This window comes from Eptesicus fuscus, chromosome 5, assembly GCF_027574615.1.
Source record: "Eptesicus fuscus isolate TK198812 chromosome 5, DD_ASM_mEF_20220401, whole genome shotgun sequence".
Classification (NCBI taxonomy): Eukaryota; Metazoa; Chordata; class Mammalia; order Chiroptera; family Vespertilionidae; genus Eptesicus; species Eptesicus fuscus.
This window is the reverse complement of record NC_072477.1, coordinates 38,771,563-38,794,571: the sequence shown is the minus strand read 5'-3', so window position 1 is coordinate 38,794,571 and position 23,009 is coordinate 38,771,563. Positions and strand designations below refer to the sequence as shown.

The following is a 23,009-nucleotide window of genomic DNA, read 5'->3' as shown; positions in this document are numbered from 1 at the left end:
CAATGTTCAGAATGATGATGGCTCACTGAGAGGTGGCCCAAGGAGTATTAGTAATAGAGAGATTTTCATTCATAGTTAAAATTTCACTCTAGCAAATAAAAAATTAATTCTCAATTACTTGAAAAAGCCATCCATTCAGATGGAATTTATATTTCTCTAAGATTTCCAAATATCTGAAATCTCAGGGTACAGAAGTACCAATAACAATGTAATTTTTAAAGGTTGGCCTGGCCTCCACAGCCATCATTCAAAAGATTTTATTTGAACATACAAGTGCAATGATTATAAAAATCATCTAGCTATAGCTTAAAGTAGTAAGACAAATATTAATGAGTGTATAATTTATTCTTATGTGGAAATTTGATAAAATTAGAAAGCAATACATAAAACAATTATTTTTATATGATCATATCAATATTTCTACTGTTTTTCTTTAGTTTTCTGACAGATGATTCCTACTTTTCACAACCTTGAATTTAACTTATCCCCTAAGCCAGGGGTATCAGAAAGTATCTGTATTATGCTTCTCATCCATTAATCCAGGCATCCTCAAACTATGGCCCGCGGGACCCCATTTTGCCGTTTTGTTTTTTTACTTCAAAATAAGATATGTGCAGTGTGCATAGGAATTTGTTCATAGTTTTTTTTAAACTATAGTCCGGCCCTTTAACGGTCTGAGGGACAGTGAACTGGCCCCCTGTTTAAAAAGTTTGAGGACCCCTGCATTAATCCATTCATTTGTCAGTGACTCAACATCTTTTGCTGGCACAATTTCCCTTTACTAAGGCAGACTTTTTAAAGTAGAATTATAGGTTATACACAGTGGCTATAAAAATTATCTTCCTTGTTCTACTTTTAACTGAGCTTCTAGGAATGTATTGTGGCAAAAAAGAAGAGACTGTATCTACACTCTCCATCAGTGTTGAAGTTTTTCTTGATAAAAGAAAACATGCACAGGTCTTAAATCAGATTACCCCACAATCAGGGATTCTAGAATTGCCTATCTCTCCATTTCTTCTGCCAGTAATTTTCATTGTAGGCTTCATGTGAAAACATTCCCATTTCCCCAGCTCTTTTCTATACCCTACTCTCTTCAGCCAATGTCCATAATTCTCAGAGGATTCTGTGACCAGCTTTTTCTTGCGCTCTACAGGAAAGGATCAGCCGTAGGGTTCCAGACATCAAAGATCTTAGCAAAGTAGAAATGACAGATCATGATGTGGAGATTAAAGTCCCAGGAAATAAAATTTGGAAGAAGGAGTAACAAAAGGTCTCTTTTATGACAACATAGTAAAGGAGGAAAGAAAAGAGGGTGCAACAGATGGAGGAAGGAAAACCATACTAAATATTTTGAATCTCTCTATATAAAAGCCTGATATGCTACGTGACCATTCGACCTGTAGCTATTACACACCCTGACCACCAGGGGGCAGAGGCTCAAAGCACAGGCATGGAAACATGGAACAGACTGATGAATCTCAGAGGGAAGGGGGGTTGGGGGAGAAGGTGGGAAGAGATTAACCAACGATCTTATATGCATACTAAAGGCCCGGTGCACGCATTCATGCACCAATGGGGTCCCTCGGCCTGGTCTGCAGGGATCGGGCTGAAACCGGCAGTCCAACATTCCCGAGGGGTCCCGGATTACAAGAGGGCACAGGTCAGCCTAAGGGACCCCACTGGTGCATGAATCCCATGCACCGGGCCTCTAGTATTCATATAAAGCACTTGCATGACATGCAATATTACACTTGGGCCATATACAAACAAGGTGGATCAATAACTGACATTAGATGAGTTTTTAAACTAATGTACATTGCAAAGGGAAAGAAACGTCCTGAATGCCTTGGTCAGGTAGTGCCAAGTCCTGTGCTCCATACATGTCACTCACTAGTCATTCATATCCTTGTGTTATTTCAGTAGGTCAATGAAAAATGCTGTCTAAAGCAGGCTTAATCTGGGACGGGGTGCTCAGAAGACTTTGCCAGTTCCACAAAGCTGAGCAGCCAGGATTCTAGTGCCACCCAAAGCTGCTTTCCAGCTTGGGCTACTAGGAGATAATATAGTGAAAAAAGAATAAGATTAAAGTCTCTTAATACTTTTTCAGTCAGGCATGTCAATCCCTGGTCTCTATTCCCTATAGTTCTGCTTTATTGGAGGCAGAAACTGATCAAGAAAGAATGCCTTCTACCAGCTTGGATTCCACTACTTTCCTATGATGCATTGTGCCTCATAAAAAATTATTAATTAGCCTTGGCCAGTTGGAGCATTGTCCTATGCACCAAGAGGTGGCGGATTTGATTCTCAGCCAGGGCACATACCCAGGTTGGGAGTTCCATCCCTGGTCAGGGTGCATATGGGAGGCAACCAATAGATGTTTCTCTCTTTCCCTCTCAAATCAATAAAAACACATCCTTGGGTGACGATTAAAAAAAAATTAATTATTAAGGTTATTAATCCTTGAATGAAAAAGGATGGTGACAGCTAGGCCAAGCTAATAAACATCATATAATTTGGGTACTTACAGAAAACATAATATTCTCAATAAAATGAGGTAGAAAAGTCTTTCTACCTCATTTTATTGAGAATATTATTTGATCTTCAATATAAAGGGTGGGGCAAAAGTAGGTTTACAATTGTTCATATGGAAAATAACACAATAATTAAGAAATAATAATACAAGAATAAATTCTGTTTCATGTACTCACAACTGTAACCTACTTTTGCCCCACCCTGTATTATGAAGACTAGTTAACTTTTAAAATATCTGAAACTTATAGTTAATGACTGCTTCTAGAAACTACACCTTCATATAAATATTTGTCAATTAAATAACTTTACAAACTTAGTCAATGAAGGGATATTACAAACTCCCTAGTACATGCTGCATTTATTACTATCAGAATTGCTATGATACTATCCTAAACTCATCAAATATCCCTATAATGTTCCACATGCCATCCTGCTACTACTAAATGCTTTGGCCATGTTCTTGCTAATATTTTTTACATTCTTTTGCCTGTGATGAGGTACAGTTATGTACTAGTAGCCTTTTTAATTTTCATGTGAGTTTCTATAAGTAAGGTATAGTTTTCTAAGATCCACATAAAGTTAACAGTTAGTACTTTGTTTGGGCCAATTACTGTTCTAAGCACATTATACATAATAATTAAAACAAGCCTATGAGGTAGTTACAAAGCAGCTTAGGAAGAACACAGGGAGCAAGGGAATGCACTTAGGGATTACTCAGCAGTGATCAGTTTTTATCTAAAATGACCACATGTAGTCAGAAAAATATCTGAACAGACAATGAAACAAACTAATTTCCCATAATTAATACCCTTTTCATATGTAATATTTGCTTCCTATCTATAGAAGATTAATTCTGTACTCTTTTTGATTCATGCACCACCAAAGTGGCTCAAATTTTATCTGCTAGTAAGAGTTCAAAAGGAAAAGTAAATATTAAAAATTTAAGTCAACACCTTTCTTTTAGACTGGACATAGGTAACTTGTTGGCCTTGACACCCAGATGCAGTGGACTTAATTAGGTCACAAAAGTCTAAATGACCACTGACTGGAATGCTTCCACCACTCTGCAGGAAGTTGTTGGACTTTTTAAAACTTTAATTACCACTATTCAGAAAGTTTCTAGAAGATTTAAAAAAAAAAGTTAAATGGGATAAAGGTCAAAAGCTGCCAAATATCATAAGAGTCCTTCCATTTCAAGAAAGGCTGAATAAACCATACTGGGAATGAACCTTCCTGAGGAGGTGTGAAAACATAATACACAGAGTCCTGAAGAACCAATTAGATCAAAGTTACATGGGATTCTGTGAAAAGTGGTAAATTATGGACCAAAAGCAGCACTGTTGTATTTTCACTATAGCTCATATGCAGGCCTGGGACACCCATGGGATTGAATCTTACATAAAATTATTTAGAAAATGCTAAAATAGGTGTTGCTGTTAAAGAAGAATGTTTCCTTTCAGGTTAACTTTTGTAGGCCCTCACTGTTTCTCACTTGACTTATGATATTAGCATTCTAAGATATTCTCCAACTCTCCAATTCAACCTTTGTGTTGTCACTAATCACCCAACAGAGAACCTTCAACTGTCTGATTCCCCTTTACTCATAGAATAAAGTTCAAACTTCTTAGCACTGGGTATCCACCCTTGTTCTTTTTCTGGCTACTTCCCCAAATGTGCCATTCATAGGCAAGTGCTTCTTTCACAAACTCTTCCTGTCCCAGACCCAACCAACACCTGCCTCTGTGGTGGTCAAATCCTAAACCTACCCTGTGCGGCCCTAATTTCCTCAAAATGCCATGCAATTTCATGCTTCTGTGTCCTTGCATATGTTACCCCACCTAGCTGGAATTACTTTCCCTCTATCTCCCCATTTCTTTTGCCTGATTAAATTAATCATTTAGGACTCAGACTTACATTATCTGGGAAGCTTTCCCTACACCTTTACCCTTGGGTGGGTCAGATGCTCTTTGAATACTGAATGCACTAGACTATGAACTGCTTTAACATTTTTTAGCTGCATGACCTTGGGCAAGTTCATCAATTTCAATGAGCCTACTTCTTCATATATAGAATGTTAGCATTAATTTGATATCATAATAAAAATGAATGTGAAAAATCGCTTTGTAAATAGTAAAGCACTATGCAAGCATTAAGAATTTTATCATATGCCAAAAGAACAGAGTATCCTAGGTGAATATAGTTCAGTTGACCTAAGGGGAAGATTCAATTCTTGGTTTCCAGTCCCTTTTCCAAGGATGCCTAAAATTTTATTCAACTTTCTGGCTCCACTAAGTCCTTGTACTTCTACATTCAAAGGGAAAATGCCTATAGTGATGTTTAGGTCATTTGAAGAGAAGACTAAGTGGGAAATTCCTGAAAGATGAGGATTGTCCTTTTCCTCACCTTTCCTAATACCTTTACAAGCATACTGGGTTATGCACATACCAATACTAGTAAAATGAAAGAGCTGAATGAATGAGTGAATACAGCATACCCTGTCCTTAATAAGCTTATAGTCAAAAGGAGTAAAAAAAAAAGTGAGTGATGTGACACATCCATTACGAATCTGGCCTTGGGAAAATGGTAAATGCCTTCAATGTCATCTTAAAGTGTAGTAAGAAATTAAATCTCTTACTATGCTTATTTTATTTGGGGATTTTTATATACATTGTAATTGCTATTATAGTGACTCACTTGCCATATGAATGTTTTAATATTATGCAATCACTTATGCAATTCAATATCTACTTAATATTTACTGCACTAAGCCCTGTAACAATTCAAGATAAAGGTGATGGACTCTGCTCATAGATGCTAAACATAGAAAGCTAAGTCATCAATGCATATAATTAATACTAGAGGCCCCATGCATGAAATTTGTGCAAGAGTAGGCCTTCCTTCCCCCAGCTGCCCGGCACCCCGGACTTGGGCTAGCCCTGACTTCGTCCAGAACGTCCCGTCTAATTAGCATATTACACTTTTATTATTATAGAAGATAAGGATGTTGTAATATGTATGGAGGACCTCAGGCTAGAGACAGTCAACGAGGACATGTGAGTTATGGCACTGGGCTCTAAAAATTAAAACTGTATATTACAAATTATTGGTGGCCAATAGCTCCTTTTACTAGAGAATATGACCTATTCTGCTACCTGCAGTAGCAGATATTTCTAATAGTGTTCCTCCTTAATAGAATTATATACCTAATTGTGTTGCTGTCTAATGAATAAGGACCCACTGCTAACATATATCACAGATGTGTGCCAGGCAGTTTCAAGTTCTTTAGGTGTATTATCTCATTTATAATCTCCGCAACAATATGAGGTAGTTATCCGTATTTTACAGACGAGGAAACCAAGGCAGAGGCCTTGTAATTTTTCGAAGTCGAGATAAAAAATATGCAAACAAAGGCCTAAGAGACAAAAAACAAACAAACAAACAAAAACATACACAAGTGAGCAGAGGCACTTGCCAGAACTGCTTCACGCGGCGCTTTCCATCTCTCCCAAACGCACCCGGAAGGAACGCGCGCGCTCCCTCCCTCTCCGCCAGGGATTAATTTTCTTTACCCGATTCCATAACCGAACTGGTGATTCCCGAGCAGATCCTCCCAAACACCCCCACCCTTAGAGAACAGGCTGCTATTTAAATCACAGGCAGTCCGGGGTAAATGAGACCGAATCAGATCCCCGGTGGAACACAGCTCAGGTAGAATCACGAAATGAAACCTTTCGGGCCGGGCATCCGTTCCTGGATGTCTCCAGGGGATGGCAGCAGCGCCGGCCCAGCCAGGAGACGCGGCCCCGGCAGTATCCTCTCCTCCTGACCCCGGGCGACGGGGATACCGCCATCTGCTGCCTCACCCTTCACCTGCCGCCGCCGCCCGCGCTGTCTCCAAACTGCTCCCGCCGCACACCAGGCCTCACGCCGCCGCCGCCGCCTCCGCGGAGGTCAAGTCCCAAGCCCACGCGGGTGCGTGCCGACCCCCCCCCCCCTTGCAGAGGCGCACCCCGGCCCGCTCCCGCCCCCGGCCGGCTACTCACGGTTCCAGTACACCGGGTGGCATTCTCCTTGGGTCAAATCCACCTCGTAGAGGCCGCCCCGCACACACACCCGCTCGACGTTCACCAGCTGCTCCATCTCGGGCTCGCGCCTCGCGGTGCGCGGGATGAAGCCGCAGGCGCGGTCCTCGTCGTCCTCGTCGTCGTCGTCGTCGTCCCCCCCGAAGCGGGAGGCCGGGCCCGCCGGGGAGGCCCGGCCGCACACATGGCCACGGTCCGGGTTCGCGGCCTGGGCTGGGCCACCCGTGGCCTGCAGCAGGGTCCGGAAGGCGAGCTCGATGCGGAGCGAGTCGTAGCCGATGAAGGGCTTCCAGGTCTTCTTGTCCTCCTTGTAGAACCAGCGCACCTCCTCCGGGCCCAGCTCCGTCACCACCTCGTAGCGGTGCCGGGCGGCCGCGCCGCCGGGCCGGGTGCGCTTCCTCTCCCCGAGACCCCCTCCCGCAGCCCCGCAGCCCCCCGAGTTCGACGGCACCAGCGGCGGCGGCTGCGGCGGCTGCAGGGACAAGGAGCTGCCGCCGCCGCTCTCGCCCTCGCTGTAGTAGCGCAGCGAGGAGCCGGACTCGGCCGAGCTGAAGTCATAGTTCTCGTCACTGAGGCAGGGGTCTAGCGCCAGGTGGTGGTTGTGATCCTCCGCGCCGGGCGCCAAGTGCAGCCCGGGCTCCCCGCGCAGCAGGGCCAGGGGCACCTCGCCGTCGCCCGGGTCCCCGCTGGGCAGGTGCTCGAAGCAGCGGACGCTGCCGCGGAACGCCGGTTCCGCCTCCGAGCCCAGCTGCCAGGCGGCGCCGCCGCTGTCCCGGCCGTTATGCTCGGGGCCGCGCGGGGACCCGAGGCCCGGGTAATTCATGCTGAGGAGACGCCGCCGCTGCCCGGCCGCGCGGCGCTTCCGCCACACATTCACCGCCGCCGCCCTCTCCAACGGGACTTTTTAATCTTTCAAATCCCGACCGGGGCTGCGGCGGCCGCGGCGGTGGCTCCGCCCCCCACCCGAGACCCGCGTTCCGCCGTCCGCCCCATTGTCACGCAGCCCGACGTGGGCGGAGCTTGGTCCTGGCCCCGCCCCCCCCCCCCGCGCGCCCCGCCCCGGAAGCCCCTTCTCGGTCCGCGCCGCGGGCGAGCCGCGCCTCCTGCTCCTCGGGCGGCTGGTTCGGCGTCAGCTCGGGGCACCCAGCCGCCCAGGGGGGTACGCGACGCTCCTCGGATCCCTCAGTTCTTTTCCGCTTGCTTCCCGGCTCTGCTCCCTGCACAGCAGCCTCGGCCTCCTCCCTTCTGGGAGTCAGCCCAGATGTGGAGGGGCCCCCACCAATCCCGCACTGGCAATCGGGGACAGCAGACCAAAGGTCCAATTCGGATACAGATCGAGAGGAGGGCCCTGGTAGTTGCATTTTTCTGACCTTGGTTTTGTGACCTTAGACCCGCCTGCGGCCCCAGCTGGACCTTCTCAGTCACCTGGTTCTGGTCCTTCCAGAATTGTCAGCCCACAATAGGGCACTCCGCCCCACTCCTCATGCCTACCAATTCCTATCCTTGGCGTCACCACTCCCACTCAGAAACCCCATTCTAAACCTCCCTTCATGTGCCACCTCCTATTATTGCTTATCTTTCAATACTTATTTCCTGTTTTCTCAACCTCAGTGTAAGGCCCTCCATGGAGACAAAGTCAGTATGTCTCCATTTCTCCCACACAGTGGGTACACACTGTTCATTATAATGCTGGCAAGTCCAGCCAGTTGTAATAGAAAGATGGTTAGATTGAAAGCCAGAAAACAACTAGGCTCTAGACTTACTTTTGCTAACTAGCCACAGGCAAGTCACTCATCCCCTTGATCTCTTTGATTCTTCATCTATAACAGAAAGTCATTGTTGGATTACGTGATCTTTAAAGTCTCTTCTAGCAATGGAATTCTGTGACCTTCAAGGTTTCTTCCTGTTCTTTATGTATCTCTGATTCTTTATCTCATTTTCTGGGTTCAGGTAGAATGCAGAGGCTCCACTTTTATATATATATAAAAAAAGTTGTATAACCCTGTATCACCTTATGTTGAGAAAATCTCCAACCTCAGTATTCTCAATTCAACATCAGACAATATTCACTGTTTTTTCCTCCCTCCCTTTGTGGTAGAATCAGATTAGTAGGACCATTTTTATTGCTGGGATCTAACATGTCAGAGATTTAGTTATTTAAGCAGAGCAATTTCAAGCTTGTACAGTTTTTGTATGAGGTTTTTTTTTGTTTTGTTTTGTTTTTTTTTTTGTTTTTTTTTAAAGGCATTGCTTCCTGTGGGCAGATAGAGAACCATGTACATGGACTGGATTTCTGTTCCAATTTGTGCCCATAGCTGGATAATCTTGTGCAATGAACAACCTGCTCAACTGGACACGATGGCCTTGACTCAAAGCAGTTAAGATCAGAGCTCTTGTTTCCATTTATACTCCTTTCTGAGTATTTGCTTATCAATTTCTTCTCCAGTCTTTCTGTTGACAATGTGCAGAATATAAAATCGGGTATGAGCTTTGATTCTACTTACTAGTGATGAAAGCATTCATTCTAGTGTTTTGAAGGTCACCAATATGTCAAGCATCTCTGCTAGGTTGTGATACAAAAGAGAATGGAAGAGTTTCTTTTTTAAGGGCTTTAGAACCTAGTGAGGGATAACAGAAAAGGGAGCAGATACATTATAGTGCAGTGTAAAGAGTTTTATAAAGGGGATTTAAAATAAGGGATATCACAATGTTTAAAATATCTCTATCCCTTTAGGTTTCTTGATAGGATATAACCTGTGTGTTGCTATCTGGTCAGATTATTTTAGCCAAATTTTAACTATTAGCTATAGTATAATTCCCGTTAATGAATATTATCCTCTATTTAAAAAGTTATTTCCTGCTATGTATTGTTTAAATGTTGTGTTTTAGGTCATATTGAGAAGGTTATCCTCTTGTGGTCCATTGTGTAAGGCTACACTCTTTTAGGTAGTATAGTCATTCTTGAAGATGTTGATCCTCAAAGATAAAAAAAAAACAAAACAAAACACACACACACAAAAAAACTCCTCAAACAAACCACAGGCAGGAGAAGAGAAACCCAGATTCTCTCCTATCTTGGTGTAGACCTTGGTGAGGAGAGATGCCAATCAGTGTTTGTGGGAGTTGAGATTGCTTCTGCACCTTGGATGTGAGCTGGGGCTAAAAGAAGAGACCCTAGTAGTTGGTCCCAGGCTGACAGTGAGTAAAAGATACTTGAAAATATAATATATAATTTCATTTAACTGTATGTTAATTTCCTTGTTATTCCTTAGCCATATGAAGGCAAATGCCATAAAGCTGCTCTCAACTTTCTTTTCTACTTTATTTAAAAAATATGATGTTATTAATTTCAAAGAGTAAGGGGGAGGAAGAGAGAGAATCATTGATCGGCTGCCTCCTGCACGCCCTCTACTGGGATCAAGTCCACAACTCGGGCACGTGCCCAGACTGGGAATCAAACCATGATCTTTTGGTTCATAGGTCAAGGCTCAACTACTGAGCCACATCAGCTGGGCTCTTTTCTACTTGAAAGTCATTCTTTATCTGATTCTTCCTTCTATTATTCTCCTACTTTTGCTTTCTAGAGCATTTTTCAGGTCATATAATCCTGACAAGAGGGGGAAGGGTTCCTCTATTATAGTCCCCAACTGTTGGAACAGATGTCAGGTGGCTTCTCACCACTACATCATTAATGTATGCAATTGACACAGCAGTATCTGAACTTCCATGGTTATATGTAAAGCACTCTATTGCATTTTACTAATTCCCCAAGACCAAGCCTCCTTCGGATAAGCCAAATAAGTATGATTGTTCAGACTTCTAGCACTTGTGGATCCATGCTGCTGCAATAACCAGGTGGATGTGGAACCAAACCTGAGGGTGTTCTCATCGATGCAGGAGAGAAAAAGAGGCAAAGTGAGCTGGTTTGTACCATAAAAGACGGAAACAGCTCATTTGCACATCCAGCCATCATTCCCCGCCCCCCCCCCCGCCCCCCGCCCCTATTGGGCATATAGCAGGGGCTCTCTAACATCAGCCATCATCCCCTCCCCACCTCTCCAATGTTACATGGTGCAATTTTGGCTTCCTCTTTCCTTGGTGCCAACTTTCCTTTTTCTTCTCCCAAAAGGTTTTTCCCCGCCAAATTGTTCATTTTAACCCATATTTACCTGTATAAAAATGTTAGGGGTAGCCTTATGCTATGTAATTTATTCTGAGCCATTAACCCACACCACTTGGAATGGCTTTGCACAAAGTATATAATGGAATATTTAGAAGAAAGAGGGCAGTTATATAACCATACACCATCTGTTGTGTCTCTTGTCGGTAAGCCATCCACTACATTTTCAAGTTTATTTTACTTTCTATTTTTAGTATTATTATTTATCCAGTTTCTTAAAATGAGTGTCTTAGCCTGTTCCTCTGCCTATAACGGAATACCATAAACAAATAGATTCTAAGCAACAAGTATTTATTTTTCACAGTTCTGGAGCCTGGGAAATCCAAGGTCGTTGTGCCAGTAGATTTGGTGTCTGGTGAGGGCTTCCTGGTTAATAGGTGAGCATCTTTTCACTGGGTCTTCACATGTTGGAAGGAGTTACAGAGCTCTCTGTGAGGTGTCTTTTATGATGGCCCTTATGATCTAGTCACCTTCCAAATGTCCCAACTCCTAACACCATCACCTTGGGGATTAGAATTTCAAGGGGCAAATTGTTAGGGGGACACACAGCAGAGAGTATCTTCTTTGGTGCACAGACTAAATGGAACGATAGCCTAGACTGGAGCAAGGAACATTCACTGATGTGCATTAGATGGCTACTAAGTTTCAGGTACTATGCTACGTCCTACAGTGAAGTATTCACAGACTAGAGGTGTCTTTAAATAAACCCAGAGTGCCAAATTTTTAGTTCTTATGGGGGAATATAATTGTAAGGCCAGACCACAAGAGTCATTCTTTTGCTAAAGACAGATCAATAGAGGAAGCCAAATTACAATCAAAAGGTCCTGGTTGAGCAGAAACAACATAGGAATACATAATAAACAAAGCCATTGCTACTTTACTTATTCATTTAACAAATATTGTTTAGTGCTATCTTGATTATAGCTTGTTTTAATTTTTATGTTTAACTGAAATTACTTAAATATAAAATTATCAAATGCATTTACTTAAAAATTTATAAGAGGTTTGCCCACAAAACTGTACTTACCAACACCCTATAATTTTTTATATTCTTTCTAGAAATAAAGGTCAATGGTTATTGGTGACATATATTTAAATGAAAGAAAATGTAAATCAATACAATATTGATGCATACTCTATGAAGGCAGCCACAGAATCCTCATCAGCTTATTTTTATAAAAAAGAGATTTGGCTATACTGTATTCCTGAACATTCACTGTAAAAAAGTGAGTTAGATGATAGTGTAGGCTGCTGTGAGGTTTGCATTATGCATCCCTTGTAGATGCATTTGATGACTTTTTGTGCTCCGGGATTTTTTCCTATTTCACCCCAGAGAAAAACTGAAAGTACACTTTTATTAATCACAGAGTACCTAACTCATATGGGCCTTCAACAAAATGTAACTATAGTATTGTGCTGAGAAAGACTTAGAAGTAGCATCTTGTATGTGTGTAGTGTGTTCTGACTTTCATAGAAGTGAAAAAGGAAAGGGGGGAAAAGCTATGTTTCAATAGAGATTTCTACTAGTCCAACCCTGGGTAATTTGCTGAGCTTTGAAAGGACTGAATGGCAGAATCGATTTGCTCTTTTTACAACTGCTGCTTAAGAAAGTGTGATTATCTACACAGTCAGCATTTCAAATGTTTCAGCTTGAACAATGTATGATTCTGGACTCAAAAGCCCATAGCCCTTTCCACAGCTCTCCCACTGGCTTTTTGAATCATACTAGACAGCCATTATGGTCATATCATTAATAAATTAAAATGGGATGGTAGGAAAGCAAAGTTCTTCAGATATTTAATCTTCTTCAAGACTAAACAACCTGTATTTAAATGAGAAATAAGTAACAACAGCCTTCCATCTGTAACTTATTTTTCTTAAGTTCAGAACTTCAGCTTTAAACTAATTCTTAATCATCAATACCTTATAAACAGTCCTTCATCTGGTTATTCATGTTACTTCTTAAGTTAGAAATGATAAACCTTGATCCCTCATGTTACTCTCTTTCCTGGTTAGAAACTAACCCACAGGAGCTCTTGAGATCATTTTAATGAAGATATAGAGGAATAGTATATTCATTTCCTAGGGCTGCTGTAATAAATTTCCACAAACTGTGTAGTTTAAAACAACATATATATATATAAATTGATTTCAGAGAGGAAGGAAGAATGAGAGATAAAATATCAATGATGAGAGAGAATAATTGATTGGCTGTCTCCTGCATGCCCCCCACCAGGGACTGAGCCCCAAACTCAGGCATGTGCATGTGCATGTTCATGTGTCCTGACTGGGAATCAAACTGCTTTATAAGTCGATGCTCAAACACTGAGCCACACCAGCTGGGCTCTCCCAACTTCTGATGGTTGCTGGCAGTCCTTGGTGCTCATGTTCCTTGGTTTACAGCTGCATTACTTCAATCTCTGCCTATATCATCACATGGCCTTCCTCAGTGTACTATCTGTTTTGAAAACAGTAATAACAAATAAAACCAAAAAATAATCCATAGATGGAAATACCAACATTGGAATAAAAATAGCAGAATGGTTAAATAATGTATTGTATGTCTATGCAGAGAGCAGTTAAAAAGAGTGTACTGGGCCTTAACCAGTTTGGCTCAGTGGATAGAGCATCAGCCTACAGACTGAAGGGTCCCACGTTGAATTCCAGTCAAGGGCAGGTACCTCAGTTGCGGGCTTGATCGCTAGCCCTGGTTGGGGAGCATGCAGGAGGCAGCCAATTGATGTATCTCTCTCACACCGATGTTTCTCTCTCTCTTTCCCTCTCTCTCCCTTCCACTCTCTCTAAAAATCAATGGGGAAAAAACCCCAGAAAGATTTCCATGTCATATTATTAATTAAAAATAGCAAGTTACAGAAAAATGATTTGTAGTTTGATCTTATTTTTACACTAGAAGCCTGATGCATGAAGATTCCTGCAGGAATGGGCCTTCCTTTCCCTGGCTGCCGGCACCGCCTTTCTGCTCTGGTCCCAGAGCCGCCTCTTTCCGCTCCAGCCTGCCTTTCTACGCTGCCCAGAGGCCCTGAGTGGCTGGGGTGGTGCAAAACGCCTGTGTCATCGCCATGGCGATGACGCAAGCATCCCACCCTGCCCCCGGCCCCTCCACACCTGCTATGCAAATTAACCCACCAACTTAGTTGGGTTAATTTGCATACTCACTCCTGATTGGCTGGTGGGCGTCGTGAAGGTATGGTCAATTTGCATATTTTGCTTTTATTAGTGTAAATTAAAAATGCAAACAAACCCACATTCTACGTGTGCATATATACACATATCTATAATAATAAAAGTGTAATATGCTAATTAGATCGGATGACCTTCTGGATGAAGCCGGGGCTGCGAGGGAAGCCTGAGTCCAGGTGCCTGCCAGCAGCCAGAGGGAAGCTCGAGTCCTAGGTGCCTTCCGGTGGCTGGAGGGATGTGGGTGCTGGCAGCCGGGGGAAGGAAGGCCTACTCTTGCACGAATTTCATGCATTGGGCCTCTAGTTTGTATATATTTGTACATACTCACCTACATTTATGTAAATCATTGGTAAAAGTTTGAAAGGATAAGCTACACATAGCTACTTCTGGCTGGTGGGAAAGAAATGATGTTGGACTTGGGTTCTCTATTATTTGCACTTCATATGATTACAATACATTTGTATGTTATTTGTAATTAAAAATAACTTTTAAAACAAGGAACACAAAATGGAGAATAATATTACTTAGTATTGATCACTTTCACCTTTGTTAGAGGTTTTTCTTTTCCATGTCAACCTAGTTGATTCAAATATTTGAATAAAATCACTATCTACAGGTGTCATAGAAATGACACATAGGTGGCAGACAGACCTAGACTCAATTCTCAGTCCTGTCAAAGACGAGCTATGTGAGTTTTGAGCCTCAGATTCACCATCAGTTTTATGAGAATAATGACAATACTTGCCCCACTTTGTTGTGGTGAGAATTAAGACAAAATGAAATAAAGTGTATAAAAGCTCTTACAGAGCCTCCCACTATTGCCACCTGCCATAGCTGGCAGCAAACACACTATGCAATAGAAGTCCTTCCTAGATTTCAAAAAATGTTTCCTTATTTTTCCCCCTTTGCTTTCCTTTTATGTATCCATAAGTCTTATGAACTAGAAGTAGTGGTATTCAGCATCTTATTTATTTACATTAAGTACATTATTTATAATCGTTACCTTATTTAAAAATATTTTTATTGATTTCAGAGAGGAAGAGAGTGGGAGAAAGAGAAGCATCAACAATGAGAGAGAATTATTGATTGGCTGTCTCCTGTATGCCCCCCCACTGGGGACTGAGCCTGCAAGGTCTGTGCGTGACCAGGAATCCAACTGTGATCTCCTGGTTCGATGCTCAACCACTGAGCCACACTGGCTGGGCCCTTATTTATTTACATTTCAACGAACCCTGTGATTCCTCAGTTACTTAAACTTGTACTTCTCAGAACTGTTGGCCAATCCATACAGAGGTCAAGGAAAGGGACTCCACCTCTCAGTTGTCTAAGGGCCTATAATTACTCATATTGTTTTCTCTGGAGCTATTCATAAACCCATTTTGGCTCCTTTATCTTAGTGCAACTCCTTGGAGAGGCCGTAGGCTTAAATTGTAGGTGACATGGAGTACTTGTTGCAACTCTGCCCTCTCCCCTACTTAATACTGCTGGCCTTCTTAATACCGGTCGCACAGCTGTGGGGTTAACAACTAAAACACACTATTCAATGTGCTTTGAAATCTTCTAAGGAGTCCAGGGTCCCACAAGATTCTTTGGTACCTACAAATTTTTGATCTCCCCCAAAGATCATGAAAACTATGAGAACCTCATTAGAGCTAAATGACTTTTAAGGTAAGTGAAACTTGAAGTTTTTTGATTTGAAGACTTACTAGTCTGAGTCAGAGGTGAAAACATGAAATTATTGTAATTCTCAGGGAGGAAAAAGATGCAAATAGAATTTGATTCTCAGTGGCACCTTTTGACTTCTTTAAATAATGGTGAGGCAATTTTTCCTGCTTGTAAAATGAAGGGCAATTGAAATGACCTCTCTCTCCAGTGGTATCAGTTATTAGCGGAAACTGACAAAAGTTCAAGTGAACAAATATGTATCAAATGTTTATTAAGTGTCAGTCAAGCACTGTTTTAGGGACAGAACTTACACTCCAGTGGGAAGGACTGACAGTTAAACATGCAGTGGTGAGGTTGAAAGGAGCCATGAGAATGGTCTTGATGGTGGCTGTTACACTTAGATGGATGCGCCACTCACCTGCGAGGGCAAGGATGGGACTTTTCAGTCCCAGAAGCTTTCCCAGAGCAAGAGATGCCTTAAGCAGAACCTGAGAAATGAATAACAGGTAGTTGAACAGGGGAGCAGAGGTGGGGGTGCAGAAGAAAATTGAAGTCAGAAAGAACCAAGAAAGGATTGGAAGAACTAGAATAGAGAGTAGGGCAGGAGAGATGAAAAAAATGCACATTATCAGAAAAGCTAAACAATATAAGACAATAATAGATACTGTAGATGTCTAAGGTATTTTGAAAAAATGATAAATTATTTTATGTGTGCTTCTTGGAGAAGATCACATCACACTGTATTTAAATAATGGGCTTAAGTGCCCAGCAATGATCAGAGAATTGACCTTCCTTAAATCAATCCAGTTGTCAGCACTTGGATAACTCCGGCATCATCTAGCACAGAGCCTTGCCACTCGGTCTATATTGCTCAGGGCACTTTCCGATATTTGTTTCATTTCGAGACCTGCACTGATATTATCATCATTCTCACATGCTCCGGAAGTCATTGTTCCGCTTTTGATAGAAAGGGCATCGCAAAGCTCAAGCTGCTTTAGAATATTTCCTCAATAGGTGTGCCATGGTGGGTCCCTCCCTCCTACCTGGTCTGATACACAGGGATGGGGCAAAAGTAGGTTTATAGTTGTGAGTAGGGGAAACACAGAGTTTATTCTTGTATTATTATGTATTATATTATTTTCCATTTGAATGACTGTAAACTTACTTTTGCCCATCTGGCAAACCCTAATTTAAAGCACTTTCTTGAGTTACATAATAAAGGCAGGAGCATTGTCCTCATATGTATATCTTTAAAATGTGTGCAACTGGTATGACGAAGCTTTTCACTAAGTAAAAATGAGGCCATTTACGTTTTTACTGCCCAACTGATAACTTGGGCCCCCACTGATTTAACTGCTGGTCAGATATTTCTTCTTGTTCCCAAAAGGATGGTTTACATAAATTCACAATCTGTTCTGTCCACTACAATAATCATCCTCACCCTCTAAGTTCCTTTTCTTCTACTCTAGCAACACAGTGTCTACCCAGGTGCCCTTCCTGGTCTCCAAGTAGCTTGAAGAAACCTTTCTGTTGCCTTGCTAATGGTGCCAACCCCTCCTGATATTAGTGGTAGCCTTACCACGGTGCTGTCTTCTGACTCCCCTTATGCCTCTACCATGCAGGAGCCAGAAGAGTGTCATGCTGAGTTGGGAGGAGGGATCAGCCCTCTTCTCACCTCTGAGCCACACTTTTCACCTGGAATCTAGACACCTATGTTCTGCCTGGACACACCGCTTCTCCTTCAACTCAACCTTCAATTTCCAGTCCCCAGGGTCAACTCTCAGCTTCCTGTCCTCTATGTCCTCTTCCCTTCCCCAGATAAAATCACAGAAAGCTTCAGAAATAAAGCTTGGTGTTAACTAGCATAGAAAAGTATGTGGTCAGATTGGAGCGTCTAGCATCTGTTGTTAACACACAAGGTGAAGCATCTTCACCCAAGAACAAAGGAATAGTCTCCTCCAAAGGTGAAGACTCTACTTCCGGGTACAAAAAGAACCTGTAACTCTTAAAATGACAACTTCCTCCCAAATATTCATTTACCCAGGTTTCAAAAATCTTAAGGCCCAGGCCCACCTAGGGCACCCTGAACACAAAGGAAGCTCTGCCATACAGAAGGAAAAGGTTAGCTCTTTTCCATTAACCCAATAAATTCCCAATAGTTTATCAGATTGGTAGAGGCACAGAACTCTTAAGACCAGTCAATGTCACTCTGGCTGGTGTGTCTCAGTTGGTCAGAGCATTGTTCCACACACCAGAAGATTGTGGGTTCAATTCCTGGTTGGGGCACGTATGGGAGGCAACTGACTGATATCTCTCTCTCTCTCTCTCTCTCTCTCTCTCTCTCTCTCTCTCTCTCTCTTTCAAAATCAATATGAATAAATAAATAAAATATCAAAAAGACCAGTCAATGTCCATGTATGAAGTAACTGGAACAAGAAAACTCTGGGTAGTTCCATTTGAATCTGGTAGAAAACAAGAAAGGCAGAGAGTAAGAGGGAAATCTTCTAAAAAAGAGATTCTAGACATGAATTGTGTGGAAGACAAACTCTGGCCTGATCAATTAAGCTGCAAATTTTGTCTTTATGAATCACCCATAAGTTAATATCAACAAACTGAAAAAGTTGTCATGCATATACCTGACATAAGATTACAAATCTTAATAGTAAAGAGCTCCTAGTCAGAGATTGGAAAAATTAATAATCCCGATTAGAAAACTTAGCAGAAATTATGAACAGAAAATTAGCTAAAGAGGAAATGAAAACTTAAAAATGGTTAAAAGAATAGGATAGCCCAGCCGGCATGGCTCAGTGGTTGAGTGTTACCTATGAACCAGGAGGTCATGGTTCGATTCCTGGTCAGGGCACATGCCCAGATTGTGGGCTCGATTCCCCAGTGTGAGGTGTGCAGGAGGCAGCCGATCAATGATTCTCTCTCATCATTGATGTTTCTGTCTTTCTCTCCCTCTCCCTTTCTCTCTGATATAAATAATAATATACTAAAAAAAAAAAAAAAAAGAATAGGATAAAGGTTCATTGGGCACATTAACAAAAAATATAAAATAAAACAATAATTGCATGCCACTTTGTGCTAAGTGAAGTTATTTTTGTGCCAGATTGTGAAAGGACCTGGATTACCATGCTCAGAAGGCTGGATTTATCTGTACACAATAGAAAGACACTGACAAATTATTTTAGTGGGAAAGTAACATCATCTTAGCTCCCTCCCTTTTTAAAAAAGGAAGATTAATTAGTCAGTGGTGTATAGGATGGATTAGGGAAGATGACATTGCCTGCCATAATTATAAAGATGAGGGAACAGTTCCAGAAACGGTCTGTGCAGGTATGTTATTGGAGATCTAGCTTTGGAAAAACCCATGAGAAAGGACTGCATTATGCACTGACTTCTTCCATCCATTATACTGTCTCTCAGGTAGACTTTGCTGCCTGATAAGTGATGCTAATGTACCATGAGACTCTGTATAAATTGACATCACACAAAAACAGCCCATAACTCATTTTTCATATTGAACAGAAGTGTCCTTTTAAAGAAACTTTGCCTTTCCACAAAGATTAGGAGGCATTAGCATCGAGAATGAGGGGATTTCCATTTTCAGAAAGTGCTTTATTTTCCTTTTTTCTCAATGTCTGTGACCCAGGAGGAACAGTTTTCTCAGCCTCCTTAAAATGGCTATGCCATCCATTTTTAATGGGCCTGCTTCGTGGCAGAGATAGTCTACTGTAATGAGGCTTCCTTAAGTTTGGCTTTACTCCCAAGACAAAGAGTTTTCTGACACATATTTTTAAAATATTGCAACCTTCCTAGAAGAGCCATTCTCTAAATGAACATCAATACTGTTTCCTTCTTTCAAAGAAATAGCTGAACAACAATTCTGTTTAATTGGCAATAACATTGAGCAAACTCCCCCTTTTCCTGCCTGGATTTCTTCTGTTTATTTCCTATTCTTTAACCACATTCCCCTAAGGACATGGTGATGCAATGATGGCTTATCCTTGCCCAACTGAGGCCTGCTGACATCCAGACCATCAGCTCTTTTCAAGTGCTAATTCATAGTTTCTATTGTTTATTACTATTGCATGAAAGCATTTTTCAGAACTTTCCCAGGCAGAACTCTAGGTATGGAAAAACAGAATATTTGGGCTATAGTTACTTTCTCTTACTTTTTTTTGTAGGTGGATACAGTAGCCCTTGCTGATCCCAGCTATCCTTAACAGTGTCTTTCATAGAAACGAAAGGGGAAAAAAAGTTGGACTATTGACAGAAATCAGGGAAAGTGTGTGTGTTTCAAGACATGTAAAGAAGAGCAGCCCGCGGGGATCGAGGAGTGGCATGAGTATGGGACAGGAAATTAGGAAACCTGAATTACAGACTCGGTTCGGCCACTAACTAGACATGTGACCTCTGGAAACCCTTTTACCATCGCAGGGTCTGACTTTCCTCATTTGTAATACGAGAAATTTGAGCTAAGGTTAATTCTAGCTATGGCCTTTTATGATTATTTGCTCTATTCCCAAATTCAGCATCTATGGCTCTATTTCTGTCATATATTCAATAGTTCATCAAGGGGTCACTGTTGAGTTTCCCCTGTCCCAACCTCAAGCCCTCTTCAAGCCGGATAGCTCTCTCAGTTGCATGTTGAGCACTGTTCAGCTTGAGCATGTTGAGCACTGAAGATGTCTCAGGCCCTTCGGGCAAGGGATGCCATTGTACAGCCGTCTCTACTCTCTCACACTAGGCTGAGTGGCAGAAATGAAGATCCCAGCAGGCTCCCTCGGCTCTCTAAAACAATGAATGAAGAAGATCCCAGCTGCGGGGCCCAGGGAAGGGCATTGGGGCACTAGGAATTACAGTTGATCCTTGAACAACATGGGTTTGAGCTGGGTGGGTCCACTTATACACCGATTTTTGTGTGTGCAATAAATACAGCTTATTTACAGTTAAATACGGGTTATTCAACGGCAGTTGGTTGAATTTGTGGATGTGAAGTGCCAATTGTAAACTTTTTGAGGAGTCAAAAGTTACACATGGATTTTCATTTGAGCATGTGTGTGTGTGTGTGTGTGTGTGTGTGTGTGCGCGCCCTTAACGCCCACATTACTCAAGGATCAACTGTATTAAGTGGGGGGTGGGGAGAAAGGGATGGGAGGAAGGGGGAGAACTCTAGGTTAGTATTTCAAAATATTATCCCACCACATCAATAATAATGAGTATTTAATTCTTGATTTTTAGCACAAGACAGCAATAATAAACCTGTAAACTATTTTGACTTTTTCATTCCAAAAAATTAGCTAAGATAGGATATCATTTTCAAAAGTCCAATGTTGCCCTGACCGGTGTTTCTCAGTGGTTAGAGCATTGCCTTGCATATCAAAGTGTTTTGGGTTTGATTCCTGGTCAAGAGCACACACCTGGGTTGCAGATACATATTTTTATAATATTGCATGCAACCTGGCCCCTTTTGGGGTATGTGGGGGTGGGGGAGGCAACCAATCGATCTGTCTCTCTCACATCAATGTTTCTTCTCTCTCTCTCTCTCTCTCTCTCTCTCTCTCTCTCTCTCTCCTCTCTCTCTCCCCCCCTCCATTTTCTCTAAAAATCAATGGAAAAAATATCCTCAGGTGAGGATTAATAACAAAAAAAAATGTCCAATGTGTCCATATAAATAGTGAAACTGGAAAGTGGTGATGTTGCCTGGTACTTCTATTTCCCTTTCCTTTTCTTCTCTCTTTTTCTGTCTTCTTATGCTTTATCTTCCTGGTGTTGCTTCTGTTATCCTAGTTTCTTCTGTCCCAGGGGAAAAATTTAAATAAATTCATTCATGCTAAAAGCCTTTGTCCTATAGAAGTATTTAAATTTTAAAAGAGGGCAGTAGGGATAGCTCATGTTTAACACACTTAAAGTGGAATTAAAGAAAATTGTAGGGGAGAGATTTTTCTCACTACAGGAGTAACCACTCCATTTTCAGGTAAAGAAATAGGCATTCTTTCCCCCTCCCCTGAAATGCTGGGACAAATCAGATATGGGAGTATCCCCCAGGCAGAGTGAGCTGATGTGTGAGAGTGTCTGCAAGGACATAAGAGGCAGAACTGCAGAGCTGCTGTCAGAAGGAGCCACTTAGAGACAGGCATGGAACCAAGCTGGTCCACTGGACTGTTAGGACGGGTTGAGAAGCATGGAAGGGGCTGAGGTCTGTCACAGGGAACAGGAAAGGAGATTTGCTTTATGTTCCTCTTTGTGTGTGCTATAGGCTCAAAGACACTGAGTCAGACTGGTTCGAGGTCATGACAATATGATGACAAAAGTGGACTCTCTTTAGCATTCTTGAAAAGTTCCTTTCATGCAAATATGCTATTTCTTGCATTTTGAAATACATTCAGAATTTATTTGCAAGAGTTACTATTTGGCATACTCCTTAAGTATCAAGCATAGTTCATCTTAATATAATGGCTTTCAGATGTATCTTCTTATTAACTACTAGAGGCCTGGTGCATGAATTCGTGCACAGGTAGGGTCCCTCGGCCAGGCTGGCAATCGGGGTCAATGGGGGCCAGCCGGCGGCACATGAGGTTGGCTGGCTGGGGGGAGGGGCCACAGGAGGTTGGCCAGCTACCCTGATGGGGGCCATTGGGGCCAGCCCGCCTTGGGGAGGGACTGCAGGAGATTGGCTGGTCCCGGGAGTTTGAAGGAAGGTTGAATTCTAGTCACCCTCACAGCTGGCAGGCTCTTTGTCATGTTATGATGGACAATATACGTATATTCCTGGATTCGAAGGCTCAGCTCAGGATGGTCTGTGGTCGTCAATGTGTCTCACAGAGGCCCTTCGCAGACTTCCCTTATTTTTGCAAAGTAGAGATAAATGCTGATGGAAACTGTCACTTGTCACAATCCCAGGAGCCAGGCATCTCCCTAATCTCACTGTGTCTCTCCAAGCAGGGCTGTCAGGGAGGGCAAATCAAGAGTTCGGTCAATAAGGAACTGCCGTTTTGGCATCGCTCCTTTGCCCACTCATACAGATGTGCCTGATGCCCAGAGGAACAGGGTGGAGGAGCCCAGATATTTTAACAGTAAAATATACTTTTACACATTAACTTGAAGCAAAGGCTTATATACTGGTTTGATAAATATTATGCTTTCACTGTGACTACGGCCAGAATCAATCACAGTTTTGATCTGCAATACCGCAGAGTAACTGAATAAGAATCCTGGGAAAATGTTCTGGCCCTTTAAAATTCACCGCAATAAAATTTGTAGAACTTCTAGGTATTATTGCTGACATGGATTCTCACTTCCTTACTATATTGCTTCTCATTTCCTTATTTCATTACTAGCTT

The 23,009-nt window shown here is 42.3% G+C and overlaps 2 protein-coding genes across 8 annotated transcripts in view; one reads left to right on the top strand and one right to left on the bottom strand.

The window, feature by feature from the left end:
- DDHD1 (DDHD domain containing 1) overlaps positions 1-7,487 on the bottom strand; it is a 101,417-nt gene extending 93,930 nt beyond the window's left edge. For 2 of the 7 annotated variants that reach the window (XM_028141739.2, XM_028141742.2), the window contains exon 1: positions 6,576-7,484. In XM_028141739.2, coding sequence (XP_027997540.2) covers positions 6,576-7,437 — 862 coding nt within the window. In that variant the 5' untranslated portion in view covers positions 7,438-7,484. Of the gene's footprint in view, positions 1-6,575 lie in introns of all 7 variants that reach the window. The other 5 variants (XM_028141737.2, XM_028141738.2, XM_028141743.2 and 2 more) reach the window with 4 other exon arrangements.
- On the top strand, positions 7,436-17,523 carry LOC129148942 (uncharacterized). Its single transcript, XM_054715407.1, has 4 exons — positions 7,436-7,457; positions 7,618-7,965; positions 11,099-11,171; positions 17,283-17,523. Exons 1-4 carry the CDS (start codon positions 7,436-7,438, stop codon positions 17,521-17,523), a joined length of 684 nt encoding a protein of 227 aa, XP_054571382.1.
- Positions 17,524-23,009: the final 5,486 nt, after the last annotated feature.

Coding starts and splice junctions, on each gene's coding strand:
- LOC129148942 (XM_054715407.1), top strand. CDS start 7,436: ATGCTGAGGAGACGCCGCCGCT. Junction 7,966..11,098: donor AGATCGAGAGGAGGGCCCTG/GTAGTTGCATTT, acceptor TATTTTTCACAG/TTCTGGAGCCTGGGAAATCC. Junction 11,172..17,282: donor GAGGGCTTCCTGGTTAATAG/GTGAGCATCTTT, acceptor TCTACCATGCAG/GAGCCAGAAGAGTGTCATGC.